The sequence below is a fragment of the Scylla paramamosain genome, chromosome 35 (genome assembly GCF_035594125.1).
Source record: "Scylla paramamosain isolate STU-SP2022 chromosome 35, ASM3559412v1, whole genome shotgun sequence".
In the NCBI taxonomy this organism is placed as follows: Eukaryota; Metazoa; Arthropoda; class Malacostraca; order Decapoda; family Portunidae; genus Scylla; species Scylla paramamosain.
Window position 1 is genome coordinate 9173890 of NC_087185.1, and position 17710 is coordinate 9191599.

The 17710-nt window shown below is 42.6% G+C and overlaps 2 protein-coding genes across 2 annotated transcripts; both read right to left on the reverse strand.

The window, feature by feature from the left end:
* Nucleotides 1-1168: 1168 nt before the first annotated feature.
* On the reverse strand, nt 1169-3385 carry LOC135090652 (uncharacterized). The gene is made up of 2 exons (XM_063987603.1): nt 3215-3385; nt 1169-3075 (listed from the first exon to the last, which is right to left on the reverse strand). Exon 2 carries the CDS (start codon nt 2919-2921, stop codon nt 1350-1352), a length of 1572 nt encoding a protein of 523 aa, XP_063843673.1. The 5' UTR covers nt 2922-3075; nt 3215-3385; the 3' UTR covers nt 1169-1349.
* Nucleotides 3386-8423: 5038 nt separating this feature from the next.
* Nucleotides 8424-9116, reverse strand: LOC135090426 (protein NYNRIN-like). The gene is made up of 2 exons (XM_063987179.1): nt 8978-9116; nt 8424-8890 (listed from the first exon to the last, which is right to left on the reverse strand). The coding sequence occupies exons 1-2, from the start codon at nt 9114-9116 to the stop codon at nt 8424-8426; spliced, it is 606 nt and encodes a 201-aa protein (XP_063843249.1).
* Nucleotides 9117-17710: the final 8594 nt, after the last annotated feature.

A 17710-nucleotide genomic window follows, 5' to 3' on the forward strand; every position in this document is an offset into this window, starting at 1 on the left:
TGTTCCGGCTTGCAGGCCTGGACCCTTGTCTACCTTCCACCATGGAAACATTAGCGCTGTTGTTTACACTCGCATTATTTGAGCCATAGGCCAACAATGTCTCAGCTACATGAGCCAGTTCCTCTGGTGTAGAGCTCTCCTCATATGTCACTAGGAGAGGTCTGATGCTACTAGGTAATGCTTTCAAAAATTTTAACTTTATAAAGGTATCATCCACCCCTAGTTGAGCAGCTATTTTACGCAACTCTCTCAAATACGTGTAAGGTCTGTCACACGTTATGTTATTTTGATTAACAAGAGAGTCAAAAAGTTCAGGTTTTGACCTGGTGAAAAGAGATATCAAAGATTGCTTTAATTCACCATAGTCTGAAGAATTGATGACTTCATCACTCAATTGATTGATTACTCTAAGTGGCAAATTTGATAATATATGGTGAAATTTAGTACTTGAAACAGTGATCTTGGCAAGAACAAACTGTGATTCAATTATTGTAAACCAGCGTGTTACTGAAGTCTCATCAAAGGGTGGTGGTTTGATGGCAACACCTGCGGTCACGGAAGAAACACTATCCTGCGACGCACTAGATGTAAGTAGCGAACCCTCGTCCTGGTTCGGCATAGTTCCAAGGGCATAGATTCCAAACAGGACAAAAGTAAAATAATAGAGTACCTGGACGACCAGCATATAGTCACTGTGTAGTTATAGTCTGCCACCAATCACCACAGTTCGTAGGCCGTCCCTGCTCCACGATGATCACGTTACGTCTGGTCACTCCGGGGTCACCACTTGTAGAGCGGGGATCGGTACAGAAACTTCCAGACAGGTGCCGTGAGTTTATTTGCGGGCGCTGTTCACAGGCGCAGTTAGATTCCTCAGACACGGTCACAGCAAATATACAACAACAGAAGCCGAAATTAGTGGACACATCACAAGTTATAATATAAACATGGTCTGGAAATGTTATACTAATCCAACTCCATAGAAAATCATGTTTCTATCAAATATCACCAACAAGGTACATTCACAATAAGTACTTAACAAGATCACCCAAATGAGTTCTAATCAAGACGGCCCCTAACCACGACGGCCCTCCCCCATGGCCCCGTGTTTACCAGGACGGCCCTTTGTTTACCAGGACGGCCCCATTTTGTAGGACAATAATAATAATTCACACGTATTTATTACATTCTCAATTCTCACACATACATACATACATATAATAATATAAATCGGGGCTCCTGTACATGTCCAATCTTCTAGAGAGACGTAAAATACAATAGGAAGTAATAATTTTTTAAAAGATCTAAAATTACACATTTTATTGCATTAAAAATCAATTCACCTAGGCCTACACACCAAGCAGCCTAGAACATTTCCTAAGAAGAGAAGATATGGATATTTCACCCGTCTCATAACTCTCCCAGAGCTTGAATAGTTTCCCTTCTGTAGTTGTTGTTCTTTTCCTCTTGTATCTTCTTAATTTCCCCTCTCTTACCAGGCGAAGTTGCAGGGTTACGAGTTGTGACTCATGGTGCAGCAGGGGGACTAATTTGTAGAGTTGGTGAGAATGGTTCCGAACTTTTTCGTTAATCCGTCTGTGCCACCCTTCGACATCGTTATTTGTTCTCACTGACTTCCCATAGACACTCCAAGCTGCTGGCGGCCAGAGAGTGCTGTCAATCCATGTTTTACTAATGTAATGACATAGTGGTTGTACAGCAGGTGGTGCAGCATCGTTCAGTTTACTAAATGCTGCTTGTAAGTGTTCTTGTGGCAAACATGGCAGGGCAAACAGTTTGCATATGAAACTCTGTATGGAACCCTTCTCTTTGTACGCAACGGCGAGTCCAAGATCCTGTGTCTTTCTCCAGATACACTGTGCCCAGTGGAACAGGCATCCACTCACATGAATATGAGGGAAAATCGCTTGTATGCCTTTCCACATAGCCCGCTCAAAGTCGGCTACAGCCTTCTGGAGTTTGTTTTCTGGTATCAGTTCTTTAACAGCGTTCATGACCGCTTTGTAGTCTTTGGTGCGTCTACGTGACATGAAAGCAAATAACAAAGGTACCTGTTTCGTATTTTTGTCTTCTCCTCTCACAAATGCATGGATGGAGAACAGATGGTAAAAAGGCTTTGAAACAATCTCAAAAGTAGCATCCATGTACCATGTTCTTGCCTTCTTAAGCACTTCTAGCTGCTGGGTTATAGCGAATAGCAAATGTCTGGCTTCATCAACGTAAATGTCTCGTTGGAGGAAGTTAGGTGGAAGAAAGTTTTCTGAAATGTCAAATTCAAGGTCCTTTGGATCCTCGGGACGCATTTCTTGTTGAAGTCGGTTGGCCCGACGAATAAGTAATCCAGGTTTTGGTACACTGGCCTCAGGGTCTTCAGGTTTTATTTCTTTCAATATTGCATCTTCCACAATTGCTGCTGCTGACCTAAACACATCTTCTCTTGCCTTATTCTTTACATCAGCAACGATCTTAATGGCCTTCTGTTTTCCTGGTTGAGCGGGGTGGCAGTGATTGTGGAGACCAGCTGTGAAGGTTTCACCATCTTGAATTACAGTAGCTTTGCACGTTGTGGTTTTATTTCGTACACTACATCGCCACGTGGTCTTTTTTGGCCCTGCAGTTCTGTTGCTTTTTATGTTGAAAGTGTTACCATTGCTGTCCACCAATAGTGGCTTACCTTTCAGAGAGGCAGCTTCAATTACCTCGTAGTGCAGGTCTGATGACATACTTGAGGTCAGAGAGACATCATGAATGTGCTCCTCTTCCATTACGTCTTCATCTAGTTCCTGATGTACGTGGAAAGAAGTGCTGATGTTGAGTTCTTGATCTGCTTGTACTTCATGGCGCGCGTCAAGTGATGTAATGGAAGTCACAGACAGATTAGGAGTGTGCAATTCTTCCATTACTTCTGGCTCTTGATGAACAGAACTGCTGATGTTGAAATCAGGAGCTGTAAGACACAGTGCACAGCGCCAGTCCGGAAGTTCCCACTCCCCTCGCTGAAGCCGCCTGTAGTCTTGAAAGCTCACCCCCGTTTCACAGAGTCTGTGTTGCCACCTATAGCAAAGAAATAAAGCGGGTATAAGCAAAAGGGGTCTGCGACTTTGATTTCCATGTAATTCCATCATTTCTTTTAATATGTAAATTACATTGAATCACTACGCAATAATTTACAGAAAATATAGATTTACTTTACTTTTATGCGATTATAGCATCTCTTGAGTTGCTCAGCTGTCCTTGGTAGGCTATCTGGGTTCATTGCCATAAATTCTTTTCTTACTTCCTTCTTAAGGCACTTTTTTCGTGTTTTAATTGTCACTTTACTACACGTAGATTTGGCACCGCTGGACCCATGGGAATACCCCAACTCACCAACCCCCAAGAAAGCTCAGTTAAGAAGGGTAATATATATATATATATATATATATATATATATATATATATATATATATATATATATATATATATATATATATATATATATATATATATATATATATATATATATATATATATATATATAACATTAGTGACAGTATATAATGGAAATAACAACAAATAAGTTACCTTGAACAGTTATCACACTGGAGTGCATGGTGACGGCCAGTGACCACCCTGTCACAAACTACACAAAGTGCAGCTGCGGGCTGTTTAGGGCGAACAGAGCGATGGCTTGGTGTCGTCATGATGAGGCTTTAAAAATAATGATTCCACCAACAGTACGGCTTTTGACATGACCTCGCCTCTCTCTCTCTCTCTCTCTCTCTCTCTCTCTGAATGGAATGGGCACACACACACACACACACACACATTGTATTGTATTCTACGTCTCTCTAGAAGACTGGACATGTACAGGAGCCCCGATTTATATTATTTTGCTGTTTATTTTTAATTGGTATGTATGTGTGAGAATTGAGAATGTAATAAATACGTGTAAATTATTATTATCGTCCTACAAAATGGGGCGGTCCTGGTAAACACGAGGCCGTGGGGGAGGGCCGTCGTGGTTAGGGGCCGTCTTGACCTGCTTCGACCCAAATACTTTTAACTGTAATCACATACACATGTTCATCAAAGTTAATAATAAATATATCATAACCACAATACATCATTATCACAATACCATCATAATACAAAGTGCTTACCCAAACTCCAGGTGGTGCTTAAATCACAATAAAGGAAAACCATTGCAGGCGTGTGTGGTGTTTTAGGTAGGCGTCCAGTCGAATGACCGAGACCGTGGCAGTACCCAAAGAGGTGTAAACCGCATTATTGGAACCTACCTCGAACTTCTAATGGTGTATCTATGTACTCCTACACCTTTCCTCACATGCCTGGCATGTTCAGAATCACCCTCCTTATTACTTGACCTCCGTTTGCTGGTGGAACTGCCCGGGACATCTGACATGGCGGCGGCGACAGCAAGGCGGCGGTGCAGCTCAGTGTGAGAGTCAACAGCTCCACAAGTGCATCAGCAAAGCACTTCCCTCTCCGCTCCTAAACGGATCACGGGTGGTGTTGCAGCCAGGCCCAAACTGGGTCATAGGCTGTAGCAAAGCCTTTCCGCTCCAGAAGGATCACGGGAAGAAAGCTGCCAAACTCGCAGCTGCTGGAAACCGTCTGGACGGCGCGAAGGAAGCACAGCAACTGGTGGCGTGAAGTGGCAAAGCGTATCTCATGGGGAAGCGACCTCTAGCAGAGGTGTGATTTGCTGACGTAAAATTTTCTTTGTATTTGGGCAGATTGCTGCTGAGACTCCACCAACTTCTGTTATGCCTGCTGCTCATGCAGGTTCCTTCACCAGCCTGTGCAGGAGGTCTCATCTGCAGATTCACTAAAAATTGTGGGACCAGCTCAAGTTCTGATCGAAAACCTACAATAAATTTAAGTTGAAAACATAATTTTCACTCATTTTCATTAGCATATTGATGGACTGCAATAAAAACAGACTGTTGAAAAACACAGCACATATGATAAGTGTACGCACAGTGTTCATAGGTATATACCAGAAAACAAAATTTAATTATTGGCGTCATCCGTATAATGGATGATTTGGGAAGTGAGCTCCTCATCCACTGTCACTAATGAAGGTCATTCTCCCATAGCACTACCGTGCAGATCCAGCAACACCACCAGGTGGGGGTTTGATGACTATCACCAGTGCTGGTGGATGGCTGTAGTTTAGTAAAGGACCAGACTCTCCTAAAAAAAAAAAAAAGTTCTTACATTACTACAAGGAGGGAATCACTTGGTATTTTGTAATGGCTATTTTTATTGACATTTATTTTTAATGAGCAGTCACTTTATTCATGTCTACTACAGTTTTGCTGGTTTTATATTCAAGTGTGCAGATATCTAAACACAAAAGGAAGCCGAGTGGTGGCTCTGTTGCCCTGCAACAGAGGTCTCCCATCTGCATGGATATGAAAATTGCAATTTATATATATCATCAGCCAGTTAAAAGCTCCTATGTTAACCTAAATCTACCTGCTGTAATACTTGAATTAGGGCTTATCTTGAAGTTATTAAGCATTGTAGTGGCCACTGTCTCAGACCTGACTGCCACAGGTACCGTACACACTCCTATTTGTAATTTACTCGTAGTGCTTAACAGGTTCATGTTTATGGCTATCAATTAGCCTGGGGCTCTCTCTTACCCCTAATTATTAATCATGCATACACTTCATGACACTAAGAATTATTCTTGATATATTCTTAGTCTCTAACCCAACCCTTTCTCAACAATGTAAAACAAACATTTAAGAAATAAACCTGTTCCAGTAGTTTGGTCAAGAAATAAAATAATCTCCATACTAAACCTACATCTAAGTCACTAATGTATGTCCCAAAGGGTGAATATAAAGAAACAATTTGTAATTTACTGAAAACAATGTCTAAAACATTAACTAAATTCCATATTCAATTTGATCAAGATGAAACAATAAGCAAATATGTTACTGTGTGCCAGGAACAATAAGCCGTAACTTCACTCACCTGCCACTTCCTCCCAATGTTTTTGTCTTTCCAAGATTTTTGCTGTCCCTCGCACCCTGACTCTACATCTCCACCAAGGTTAAGGTTTTTGTATTGGTGAATCACTGTCTCCTTGTTTTCTTAGAGATTTCACTAGCCATGATGAAAGCATTGTTGTCTGTGATGAGTGATGGCTGTAGGTGTGTGATGCTGTGTCAAACTTTGTAAATAATATCATATGACTTCCTCAGGGATAACACAAAGCCTTCTTGTGATTGGCTGCCTTGTGTTGTGACATTGAGTCAATAACATATCACCCCCAGCAACCAACAAGCCCTCTTAGGTGGGTTAGCGACACCCACCCTTCAACCTCTGCAAGTTTTTGTGGATACCATTTCTCGGATGTCGCTAAGGTGTCACTATGAGAGCTGTCGGTCACTGAGGAGGCACTAGCGACATGCTTTATGGATTCAGGCCAAGAAATTTCTTGTTGAGGAGGTCTCTTCTCTGTATGGCCATGTTGACAAACTGTGAATATGGAGATAGCAGCCAACTCCTCCATTCAGTATGGATTCCATTTTTGTGACATTATTGTTGGATGGTGAACAAAGATGGAATCTATAAAAACAGACTAGTGTGAACTAGGCCTTACTGCTAAGTTACTTATTTATGAGGATGAAACTATTTTTTTATGTTAGATTTCAGTCAGTTTTGTATTAATCTGGTTTCTGTTTTTACTGCAAAACATCAGTTTCTGATGGAGGTCAGGGATGGGGGTAAAAATAAAAACTGATGATTTGCGGAAAAAAACAACATACAGATTAATTCAAAATGGGCAGAAAACTACCAATAAAAAAATAGTTTAATCTGGAATAGAGAGGTTGGTGTAAGAGTAAAAAATTACCACCTTGGTGGGGGGATGGATATTGCTGTGTTTCCTGACAAACCCCAAGGAGGCACGAGTTTGCGAGATGGGTGCACTTATATAATAATACCAAAATTAATTAATTATATATATATATATATATATATATATATATATATATATATATATATATATATATATATATATATATATATATATATATATATATATATATATATATTGAAACAACCCCACCAGCAGACAAGGGGCGCCTCACACCTTTGTGGGGTTTGGGGTATGTGCGTCAGGGAGAAGGACTTTACCTGGGCGACTGGGAATAGCTGTGGCTCTAACTCACCCAGTCACTCTCAGTAAGAGCTGTCACATAGAACAGGGAGAGGAAAACACACTTCTCCCTATGTCCATATATTACACAACAGTACACAAGTCACTGTACAATAGTCACAACACACAGGCAGGTACAGGGGTGGCAGGCACTCACACCAACTCTACTCACAATTACTCAACTCACTTTTCCTTGTCTCCTTCCTCACATGTCTTGTCATGTCGCAGTCTTGATACTCTCTCTCACTGTCCGTTAGTGCCACAGGGTGCCTCAAAACCTGCCTCAATATTGGAAAGGATAATTGCTCCTTATACTATACATGCATTCACATTCACAGAACTACAATTAAATGGTACCATATAACAATTATTCCATGGTTAGTTACCCCTCACGCACATACATACAGACACCCTCATAACCCCCAGGGCCTCAGAGATCAACCAACAGGCTTATGTTAGCTCTCCTTCCATTAGTGCTGTAAATAGCAGCACCAGCCTCTGAACGAGCAATACAACACTACTAGCTACATTACTCACACATGTACTCACATAAGGCTACCTTGTGCACACAGCATGCTCATATGCTCACCTGTAGGGCTGCTACATATACATGTTTGTAACACTGTCCCCTCCTTTGTAAAATAGTTGCCCTTGACTATTCTGCTAAACATAAACCTTGGCACACTAAGCATAAAGTGATGTAATAAAATCTTCGATAACATCTTACTATCTCAATGCTACTCTACTACTCAGAGTCCATGTCCTTATCTAACAAATAATCTTTTAATCTCCTTGGTCGCCGATGCAGGCAGAGCGGGCGGCAAGGCTTGGAGAGCAAGTCACCCACTGAATCAGCTGCCCTTGCCTCTGAATCCATCTCCCTGGTGTCTGTGAGGCCAGCATCAACCTCTGTCTTGTCTGCTACCTCATCAGGAACCACTGTCACTCCCACTACATTGTTGGGAGCTTCTGCATCTTACTCACTGCTGATGCCACCTGTATCTTGTTCCCAGGTGAATATCCCTGAGCAGTGGTACCTCCACAATCTATCAGCATGGACATTATTGTGTTGTCCTTCTCAACGACAGTGTAAGGCTCCTCCTAGGGACTCTGTAGCTTCGATGAGAGGGCCTTTCACTGGCGAGGATTGTGTATCCACACTCTGTTGCCAGCCTCAAATTCTGCTGCGTGACTTCCTCTGCTGTAGCAGCTTCTCATTGTCTCATCCCATCAGTTTTAGTCGGTCCTGCAACTGATGGTGGGCTTCCATTTGTTGCTCCTGCAATGCTATGGCGTAGTCTGTAGACACAGTAGGCAGCACTTTATCAGGAGGGCATCCAGTTGTCAAGTCCTCTGGCAGTTGGAGCTCCCAACCCATCATAAGCCTGGCCGGCAAGTAAGTAGTAGCTTCATGCATGGTGGACCTGTATGCCATGAGCAGGGCAGGGAGCTTCCTGTCCCATTCTGTCTTTCCTTCCTTACAGTACTTGGCCAACTCCTGGGTGAGGGTTCTGTTGAAATGTTCTATCATCCCATCAGACTGTGGCTTCAGCTTTGTCATCATCTTCTGCAGGCCCAACAGATGGCAACACTTGCTGAACACCTCTTCCTCAAACTCACAGCCTTGATTGGAATGCAGCTCACCCAGTACACCAAATCTTGTGAAGAACTGCTCCACCAGTACTTCTGCTACAGTTATTGCCTCATGGTTAGGCAGCGCATATGCCTCAGGCCATTTTGTAAGTCCATGGCAACACGGATGTAGTGGTTACTGACCACTGTCACAGGTAGTGGTCCCACTACATCCACTGCTATGTGCTTCATCAGGGCTCCCACTTGATACAGCTGTAATGGTGCTTTTCCTCTTCACTACAGTTCCCTCTTGGCATTGCAGGTGTCTCATACCCTGCACCATTCTTGCATGTCCTTGCACATCCCTAGCCAGTAGAACCGCTGCTGCAGATGACTAACTGTCTTCTTCACTCTTTGGTGTCCACCTGTGACACCGTTGTGCATCTCTCACACCAAACTGGCTTTTCATTTTCAAGGAATGACTGTCTGCCAGTACATCACTTCTCTATCAGGTGCTAGCCACTTCTTAACCAGCACACCTCCAGTCAACTTGGGTGTCCCACTGTTTCCAGTAAAATCTCATAGCTGGGCTCAGAGTGGAATTTTTTTTCTCCCTTGGACAACCTTGGTCAGCCTCTAGCTACTCCACTACTGGGTGGAGGTCTGGGTTCTTCTGCGCCGCTGTGAGCATTGTTGTGAACATAACCAAAGCAGTATTTGATACTGTAGTCATACTGCTCCAGCCTGGAAAGCTACCTTGCCAGTTGCCCCTCAAGATTCCTCAGTGTCTTTAACCACTGCAGGGCTGCATGATTGGCCCTTACAGTGAACTTGGCTTCATACAAGTACAGGTGAAAGTTTTCTAAACTTTTCACCATTGGTAGGAGCTCCTTCTGGATGACACAGTAATTCTTCTATGCTGGGCTAATCTTAATACTGTAATATGCCACCACATGCTTACGTCCTTCTTTTCACTGTGACAGCACGGCTCCTATGCCACGATGTATGGACAAGCTGGATCAGGATAGGGTAACACAGGAACATTCACCGATGCTTCCTTCATCCTCTCAAAGGCTGTCTGGCATTCTGCATCCCAGCAGAAGTAGGCCCCTTCCTCATCAGGTAGTGCAGGGATGCTGCAATACTGGCAAAGTTCTTCACAAAGCATCAATAATACATGCAGATGCCAACAAAGCTACACATCTGCAGCACATTCTGTAGCACTGGGCAGTCTGCAACAGTTGACACCTTCAGTGTGTCAGTGCACAACAAAGTGGTCTTTATCAACAAAGTGCTTGAGGAAAAGCACCTTCCACTGGAACAGCAGAAACTTCTTGGGGCTGAGCTTCAAGTTAGCTTTCCTCAGCCGCTGGAGCACCTCTTCCAGTCTCTGCAGTTCCTCCTTGAATGTGCGTCCATACACTACAATGTCATCCAAGTAGACAAGAGTGGCTTTCCACTGCAGGCCATTCAATATCTGCTCCATCAGCCACTTGAAGGTGGCCTGGGGCAATACAAAGACCAAAGGGGATCACTTGGAAGTGCCACAGCCCCTGGCCAAAGGTGAAAGCAGTCTTCTCCTTATCCTCTTCTGCCATTACTTGATAACCAGATTTGAGATCCAGCGTGGAGAACCAGTGGACACCCACTAATGCATTCAGTGTGTTGCCAGTCCTTGGTAGTGGGTATGAATCCTTTATGCTGATGTCATTCAGGACTCTATAATCCATGTAAAGATGTGACAACCCATCCTTCTTCTTTACCAGAACCACTGCTGAGGACCACCAGCTGATTGACTTCTTGATCACTCTTTGTGCATGCAGAACATTCACCACTTTCTCCAGCTCTTGCCACTGTGCAGGAGGTATTCAATGGTGTGTGTGCTTAAAAGGGGCAGCGTTGCCAGTGTTGATGTGATGCTTGATGAGATTTGCACACCCCATATCCATGTCTCCCTTTGAGAAGACATCTGCACATGAGCTTAGCATTTTCTGCAGCTTTCCTGCTTGCTCTGGATCCAGACACTCCACACTCTTCTGCAACATCTCTTGCAGGTGTTCAGGAACACACCTGCCGTCGTTTCAGGTGCTCCCTTTGGCTTCGGCTGGCTTCACAATGTGCCTCACTGTCATCCCACTGTCAGGTAGCTGCCGCGTTGCTCCTCCGCCACCACTCATCTTCCTTGGCTGCTGTTGCCTTGTTCTCTCCCTGCTCCCTGGAGCCAGATGGGCAGACTCATCTGTCACCACCTTGGGGCAGGCATCACTCAGGAGCAAGGGCACCTCAGCATCCTGTTCCCTCATAGTTCTGCTTCTGAAGTCAATACAAGCCTGGCTCTTCATTAGGTGATCAAGATCCAGGAGGCAGGGGTCCTCAAGGTTAGCCATGAATACTGGTAGCTGCATCTCCTTGCCGCCAACCTCTATGCATGCCTCCCCCACTGGGCTTCACGGTTGAGCACAGTGCTCTGTCACTCCACACATCCTCTACAGGGCAAGAGGAAGGCCCTGTGCTATGACAATATCCTTCCTGATGATCATTCTGTCTGCCCCAGTGTCTACAGTGAAGTGACACAGGTGTCCACTGACCTTACTTTCTACTTGGGCACTGGAGACAGTGACAGCGATGGCAGTTGGGCGGTGGTGGTTTAGTGGGAGTGGCACACAAATTATATATATATATATATATATATATATATATATATATATATATATATATATATATATATATATATTTTTTTTTTATTTATTTATTTATTTTTTTTTTCTCACCCCCCCCAGCTGCTAACTCTTATTCGTCCATGTATGGAGTATGCTTCACATGTCTGGGGGGGTTCCACTCATACTGCTCTTCTAGACAGGGTGGAATCAAAAGCTTTTCGTCTCATCAACTCCTCTCCTCTAACTGACTGTCATCAGCCTCTCTCTCACTGCCGCAATGTTGCATATCTAGCTGTCTTCTACCGCTATTTTCATGCTAACTGCTCTTCTGATCTTGCTAACTGCATGCCTCCCCTCCTTCCGTGGCCTTGCTGCACAAGACTTTCTTCTTTCTCTCACCCCTATTCTGTTCACCTCTCTAACGCAAGAGTTAACCAGTATTCTCAATCATTCATCCCTTTCTCTGGTAAACTCTGGAACTCCCTGCCTGCTTCTGTATTTCCACCTTCCTATGACTTGAATTCCTTCAAGAGGGAGGTTTCAAGACACTTATCCACCAATTTTTGACCACTGCTTTGAACCTTTTATGGGACTGGCATTTCAGTGGGCATTTTTTATTAGATTTTTGTTGCCCTTGGCCAGTATCCTTCCTACATAAAAAAGAAAAAAAGAAAAAAAAAAAAAATTATATATATATATATATATATATATATATATATATATATATATATATATATATATATATATATATATATATATATATATATATATATATATATATGGCCAACTAATTACAGGCTGAAGGACTGGCCAATGAAAGGCAGGACGACACACTACATCACCATATTCTTTATGAATTTTTAAGTGTGGGAGTTCAGGACCTAAGAGACAAGGGAAGGCAGGTCCTGCTGGCCCTGTGGGCTAGATTTAGTAATGAGTGGACACTCCATAACAGTGTTGCAATATGTAGCTCCTTGGTGCAGCACACACCAGCTGGAGCATTACTAACCTCCCAGAAATACCCTATAACCCAGCCTGAGCTGCATTGTCATTGCATTGCTATCACGTCCTGAGATTTACCATGTAATGTAAATAATTTGCCTAACAAAATATCTTTTGTTAAAAATGTTCAAACTAGTAATAATGTTCATATTTTGGGAGTCACTGAAACATGGCTAAATAATTTTATTTTTGATACAAATGTCTCCATTTCAAAATGCATCATTTTCGGAAATTATATTTCAGTTCAGGTTCATAAACATGGAGTCTGTTTACATGTATATAACAGTATTAAGTGCCTCCATATGGACAATGTTATTCCTAATGTTTATTCAGTTTACTTTTCTGAATACATGATATATGTATATTCTAGTCATTTACAGACCCCCCTTCTTATAACACTCAAGACAACACTATCTTAATAAATTTTCTTCAAGATTTTTGTTTCGCCAAAGAAATTATTCTGGTTGGGGACTTCAATCTTCCTTCCCTTTCTTGGGCATCTGGCTCTGTACCTGCCACTTTTCCATCCCATACTGACAGGCTGTTTCTTGACTGTTTTACCACCCTGGGATTTACTCAGTGGATTGATAAGCACACTAATATTAGAGATGGCAATATACTTTAGATCTTTTTCTTACTACTGAAACAGATTGGGTGATATCTACCAGTGTGCTTCCACCTTTCTCTAATTGTGATCATTGTGTAATCCTTTGCAGCTATGTTTTCCAGTTTAAATGTTTCCCTGTCCCAGACTGTGCCACTTTACCCTTTTGGCCCAAAGCTCACTTAAGAAAATCAATGAGTTCCTGCCCTCTATTGATTGGGATTTTGAGTTTTCTGTTTTATCTGTTAATGAAGCATATAACTGATTTTTGTCCATAATCTCCTTAGGTAAATCTTTTGTCCCTTGCCAATCTAATCCTCCTACTTGCAGTGCTTCTTATAAGCCTTGGGAGTACAAGCCACCTTGACTAATTTGAGGAGTCAAGCCTAGAACAATACATGGCAGGAACTCTCAAGTAGCTATTGATGCTCTCCAGGTCTTTTGACATAAATTATCATTACAGAAATTATGCTACCCAAAGACAAATTCCTTATGAAAATCTGATTCTCAGCAATTTTTCTACCAGTCCCAAGCTATCTCACTCTTATATATGGAGCAGAAAAGTAGGTTATCCATCCGTTGGTCTTCTCTCTAGCCCTAATGGCTTCATGTCCAACTCTAAGGAAATGGCCAGTATATTAGATTCATCTGTTGTATCTGTATTCACTAATCCATCTGGTCACCCTCAGTCACCTCATCAGTTTCATGCAGGGGTCGTCCAGGAAATTCAGTCGTCCATCTCTGACGTTACAAAAACTCTGAATAGTATTAATCCTCCTTCAGCCATGGGCCCATATGTAATTCATCCAGTTTTACTTAGGAACTGTTCTATCGCCCAGGCTTACCCTCTTTATTTACTTTTTACTAAACCATTACTATCAGGAGAAATTCCAGTTATTTGGCTAAAGTCACATGTTGTACCCATCCCAGTAGACACCTGCCAAAACGATAATTACTCCCAGTGAGGTCTAAAGCACTGTTCAGGGGGTGCTGTGAACTTATCATTAAACCCAGCTGTGACCTCACTGAACGTTTCCCTTTGTGTCTCACAACACAAGGGGGCAGTCACAGCCTGCCCTCTAAAGACAACTCTCTTCCTCCACACAAAACTACAAGCACCTAATAACACACACACCATTCACTCAAAAATTTCAAAATTATAATGGCGACTCCTACACCAGTGTTGGAGTCCCCATCTGGGGAGGGGGCCATAAATGTCCCCAGGTCGGATTGCCTTTCTGTCGATGACCCTAAGTGTCTTGACACCCCCCTCAACTTTTTCTTCATTAACTTCTGCAACATTCGCAGTCTGAGATCTAATTTTCAGTCTGTAGAACACCATCTCTCCTCTTCTAAACCTCATTTTCTTTTCCTCACTGAAACTCAGGTGTTTGAGCCAACTGATGGTAGCCCCTTTTCTGTTCCTCCTACTTTCTCTATCCTCATTTTCGATCCAAGGCTGGATGTTGAATTTATGTGCACAATGACTTAACCTGCTCTTGTGCTGACGCTCTTGAATCTTCTGAGTTTTCCACCATCTGGCTATGACTACAGAGTCATTCTCAAACTAAATTTATCTGTGCTATATACCTCTCACCTAACTCCTCTGACTATAAGAAATTCTTTGACTACTTAACTTCCAAAGTGGAGCACATTCTAACCCTCTTCTCTTTTGCAGAGATCTCCATTCTTGGAGACTTCAATGTTCACCATCAGCTTTGGCTTTCCTCTCTCTTCACTGACCATCCTGGTGAACTAGCCTTCAACTTTGCTATCCTCCACGACCTAGAGCAATTGGTGCAACACCCTACTCATATTCCTGACCGTCTTGGAGATACGCAAAAAATTTTTTACCTTTTCCTGATCTCAAATCCTTCTGCTTATGTTGTCACCCTTTCTACTTTGTTGGGCTCCTCTGATCATAATCTCATATCTGTATCTTGTCCTATTGCTCCAATCCCTCCTCAGGATCCCCCTAAGCGAAGGTACCTCTGGAGTTTTGCCTCTGCTAGTTGGGGGGACCTGAGGAGGTATTTTGCTGATTTTCCTTGGAATGACTGCTGCTTCCATGTCAGAGACCCGTCTTTGTGTGCCGAGCGCATAACAGAGGTGATAGTGTCTGGCATGGAGGCGTACATTCCTCAACCTAAACCTTCCAAACCTTGGTTTAATACAGCTTGTTCTCGAGCTATACATGATAGATAGGTGGCTCACAAAAGGTATTTAAGCCTTCCATCACCAGAATCTCATGCACTTTATATTTCTGCCTGGAACCATGCTAAGTCTGTTCTCCAACTAGCCAAAAACTCCTTCATTAACAGAAAGTGTCAAAACTTTTCAAGATCTAACTCCCCTCATGACTTCTGTAATCTAGCCAAAAATATATCCAATAACTTTGCTTCTTCTTTCCCTTCTTCATTTCAACCAGATGGCACCACTGCTATCATCTATTTCTAAAGCTGAACTCTTGCTCAAACCTTTGCTAAAAACTCTACCTTAGGACGCTTCTGGGTTTGTTCCTCCCTCTCCTCCACCCTCTGACTACTTCATGCTACCTATTAAAATTCTTCACAATGATGTTTTCCATGCCCTTGCTGGCCTAAACCCTCAGAAGGCTTATGGACCTGATGGGGTCCCTCCTATTGTTCTTCGAAACTGTGTCTCCGTGCTTGCACCTTGCCTAGTCAAACTCTTTCAGCTCTGTCTGTCAACATCTACCTTTCTTTCTTGCTGGAAGTTTGCCTACATTCAGCCTGTTCCTTAAAAGGGTGACCATTCTAATCCCTTAAACTATTGTCCTATTGCTTTAATTTCCATCCTATCTAAAGTTTTTGAATCTATCCTTAACAGGAAGATTCTTAAACATCTATCACTTCACAACCTTCTATCTGATTGCCAGTATGGGTTCCGTCAAGGCCGCTCTTCTGGTGATCTTCTGGCTTTCCTTACTGAGTCTTGGTCATCCTCTTTTAGAGATTTTGGTGAAATTTTTGCTGTTGCCTTGGACATATCAAAAGCTTTTGATAGAGTCTGGCACAAAGCTTTGATTTCCAAACTACCCTCTTACAGCTTCTATCCTTCTCCCTGTAACTTCATCTCAAGTTTCCTTTCTGACCATTCTATTGCTGCTGTGGTAGATGGTCACTGTTCTTCTTCTAAATCTATTAAGAGTGGTGTTCCTCAAGGTTCTATCCTGTCACCCACTCTCTTCTTATTATTCATTAATGATCTTCTAAACCAAACTTCTTGTCCTGTCCACTCCTATGCTGATGATACCACCCTGCACTTTTCCACGTCTTTTCATAGACGTCCAACCCTTCAGGAAGTAAACATTTCATGCAGGGAAGCCACAGAACGCTTGATTTCTGATCTTTCTGAAATTTCTGATTGGGGCAGAGCAAACTTGGTATTGTTCACTGCCTCAAAAATTCAATTCCTCCATCTATCAACTCGACACAACCTTCCAGACAACTATCCCCTCTTCTTCAATGACACTCAACTGTCTCCCTCTTCTACATTGAACATCCTCGGTCTGTCCTTTACTTATAATCTGAACTGGAAACTTCACATCTCATCTCTAGCTAAAACAGCTTCTATGAAGTTAGGCATTATCTGTCCATGTATGGAGTATGCTTCACATGTCTGGGGGGCTTCCACTCATACTGCTCTTCTAGACAGGGTGGAATCAAAAGCTTTTCGTCTCATCAACTCCTCTCCTCTAACTGACTGTCTTAAGCCTCTCTCTCACCGCCGCAATGTTGCATCTCTAGCTGTCTTCTAGCACTATTTTCATGCTAACTGCTCTTCTGATCTTGCTAACTGCATGCCTCCCCTCCTCCCGCGGCCTTGCTGCACAAGACTTTCTTCTTTCTCTCACCCCTGTTCTGTCCACCTTTCTAATGCAAGAGTTAACCAGTATTCTCAATCATTCATCCCTTTCTCTGGTAAACTCTGGAACTCCCTGCCTGCTTCTGTATTTTCACCTTCCTATGACTTGAATTCCTTCAAGAGGGAGGTTTTAAGACACTTATCCTTCAATTTTTGACTACTGCTTTGGACCCTTTTATGGGACTGGCATTTCAGTGGGCACTTTTTTTGTATTGGATTTTTGTTGCCCTTGGCCAGTGTCCCTCCTACATAAAAAAAAAAATCTTTAAGAAAGGGAAAAAAATGTGATCCCCTTAATTACAGGTCAATAATTCTTACTTCTACACCATGTAAAACTTTGGAGAGGATCATAACTTCCAAACTTTATCAATATTGGTTCCCTCTTGGGAGCCCAACCAGGTTAAGTGTAATCACTGTTCTGGGAGACTCGACTCTCATATAGTGAAGGCTGCAGGGACTGCCATTGTGGTGGAAATGCACCAACTGAGCACTTATATTACTATTTACATAGTGCTGAAGTTTTACTCTTAACATGACTCAGGATGTATTCTGAGTCCACTGTGTCATCCCTAAGGGAATCCTGGGCCAGGCAATCTGCCTTTTCATTAAGCTGGATGCCCACATGAGAAGGCACCCAGGTGGGATGGTCGCTCTTAGTACTTTTATTCATATTGGGTGGACAACATACTCTGAAATTTAATCTTGCTTTCAATAATGATAAAACCCATTTGGGTACATAATCCTGATAATTGGGATAATGCAAAGGAGGTGGGGAGTAGTACA

Coding starts and splice junctions, on each gene's coding strand:
- LOC135090426 (XM_063987179.1), bottom strand. CDS start 9,116: ATGGTGCAGGGTATGAGACACCTGCAATGCCAAGAGGGAACTGTAGTG. Junction 8,891..8,977: donor GACCACTACCTGTGACAGTG/GTCAGTAACCAC, acceptor CAATAACTGTAG/CAGAAGTACTGGTGGAGCAG.
- LOC135090652 (XM_063987603.1), bottom strand. CDS start 2,921: ATGGAAGAATTGCACACTCCTAATCTGTCTGTGACTTCCATTACATCA.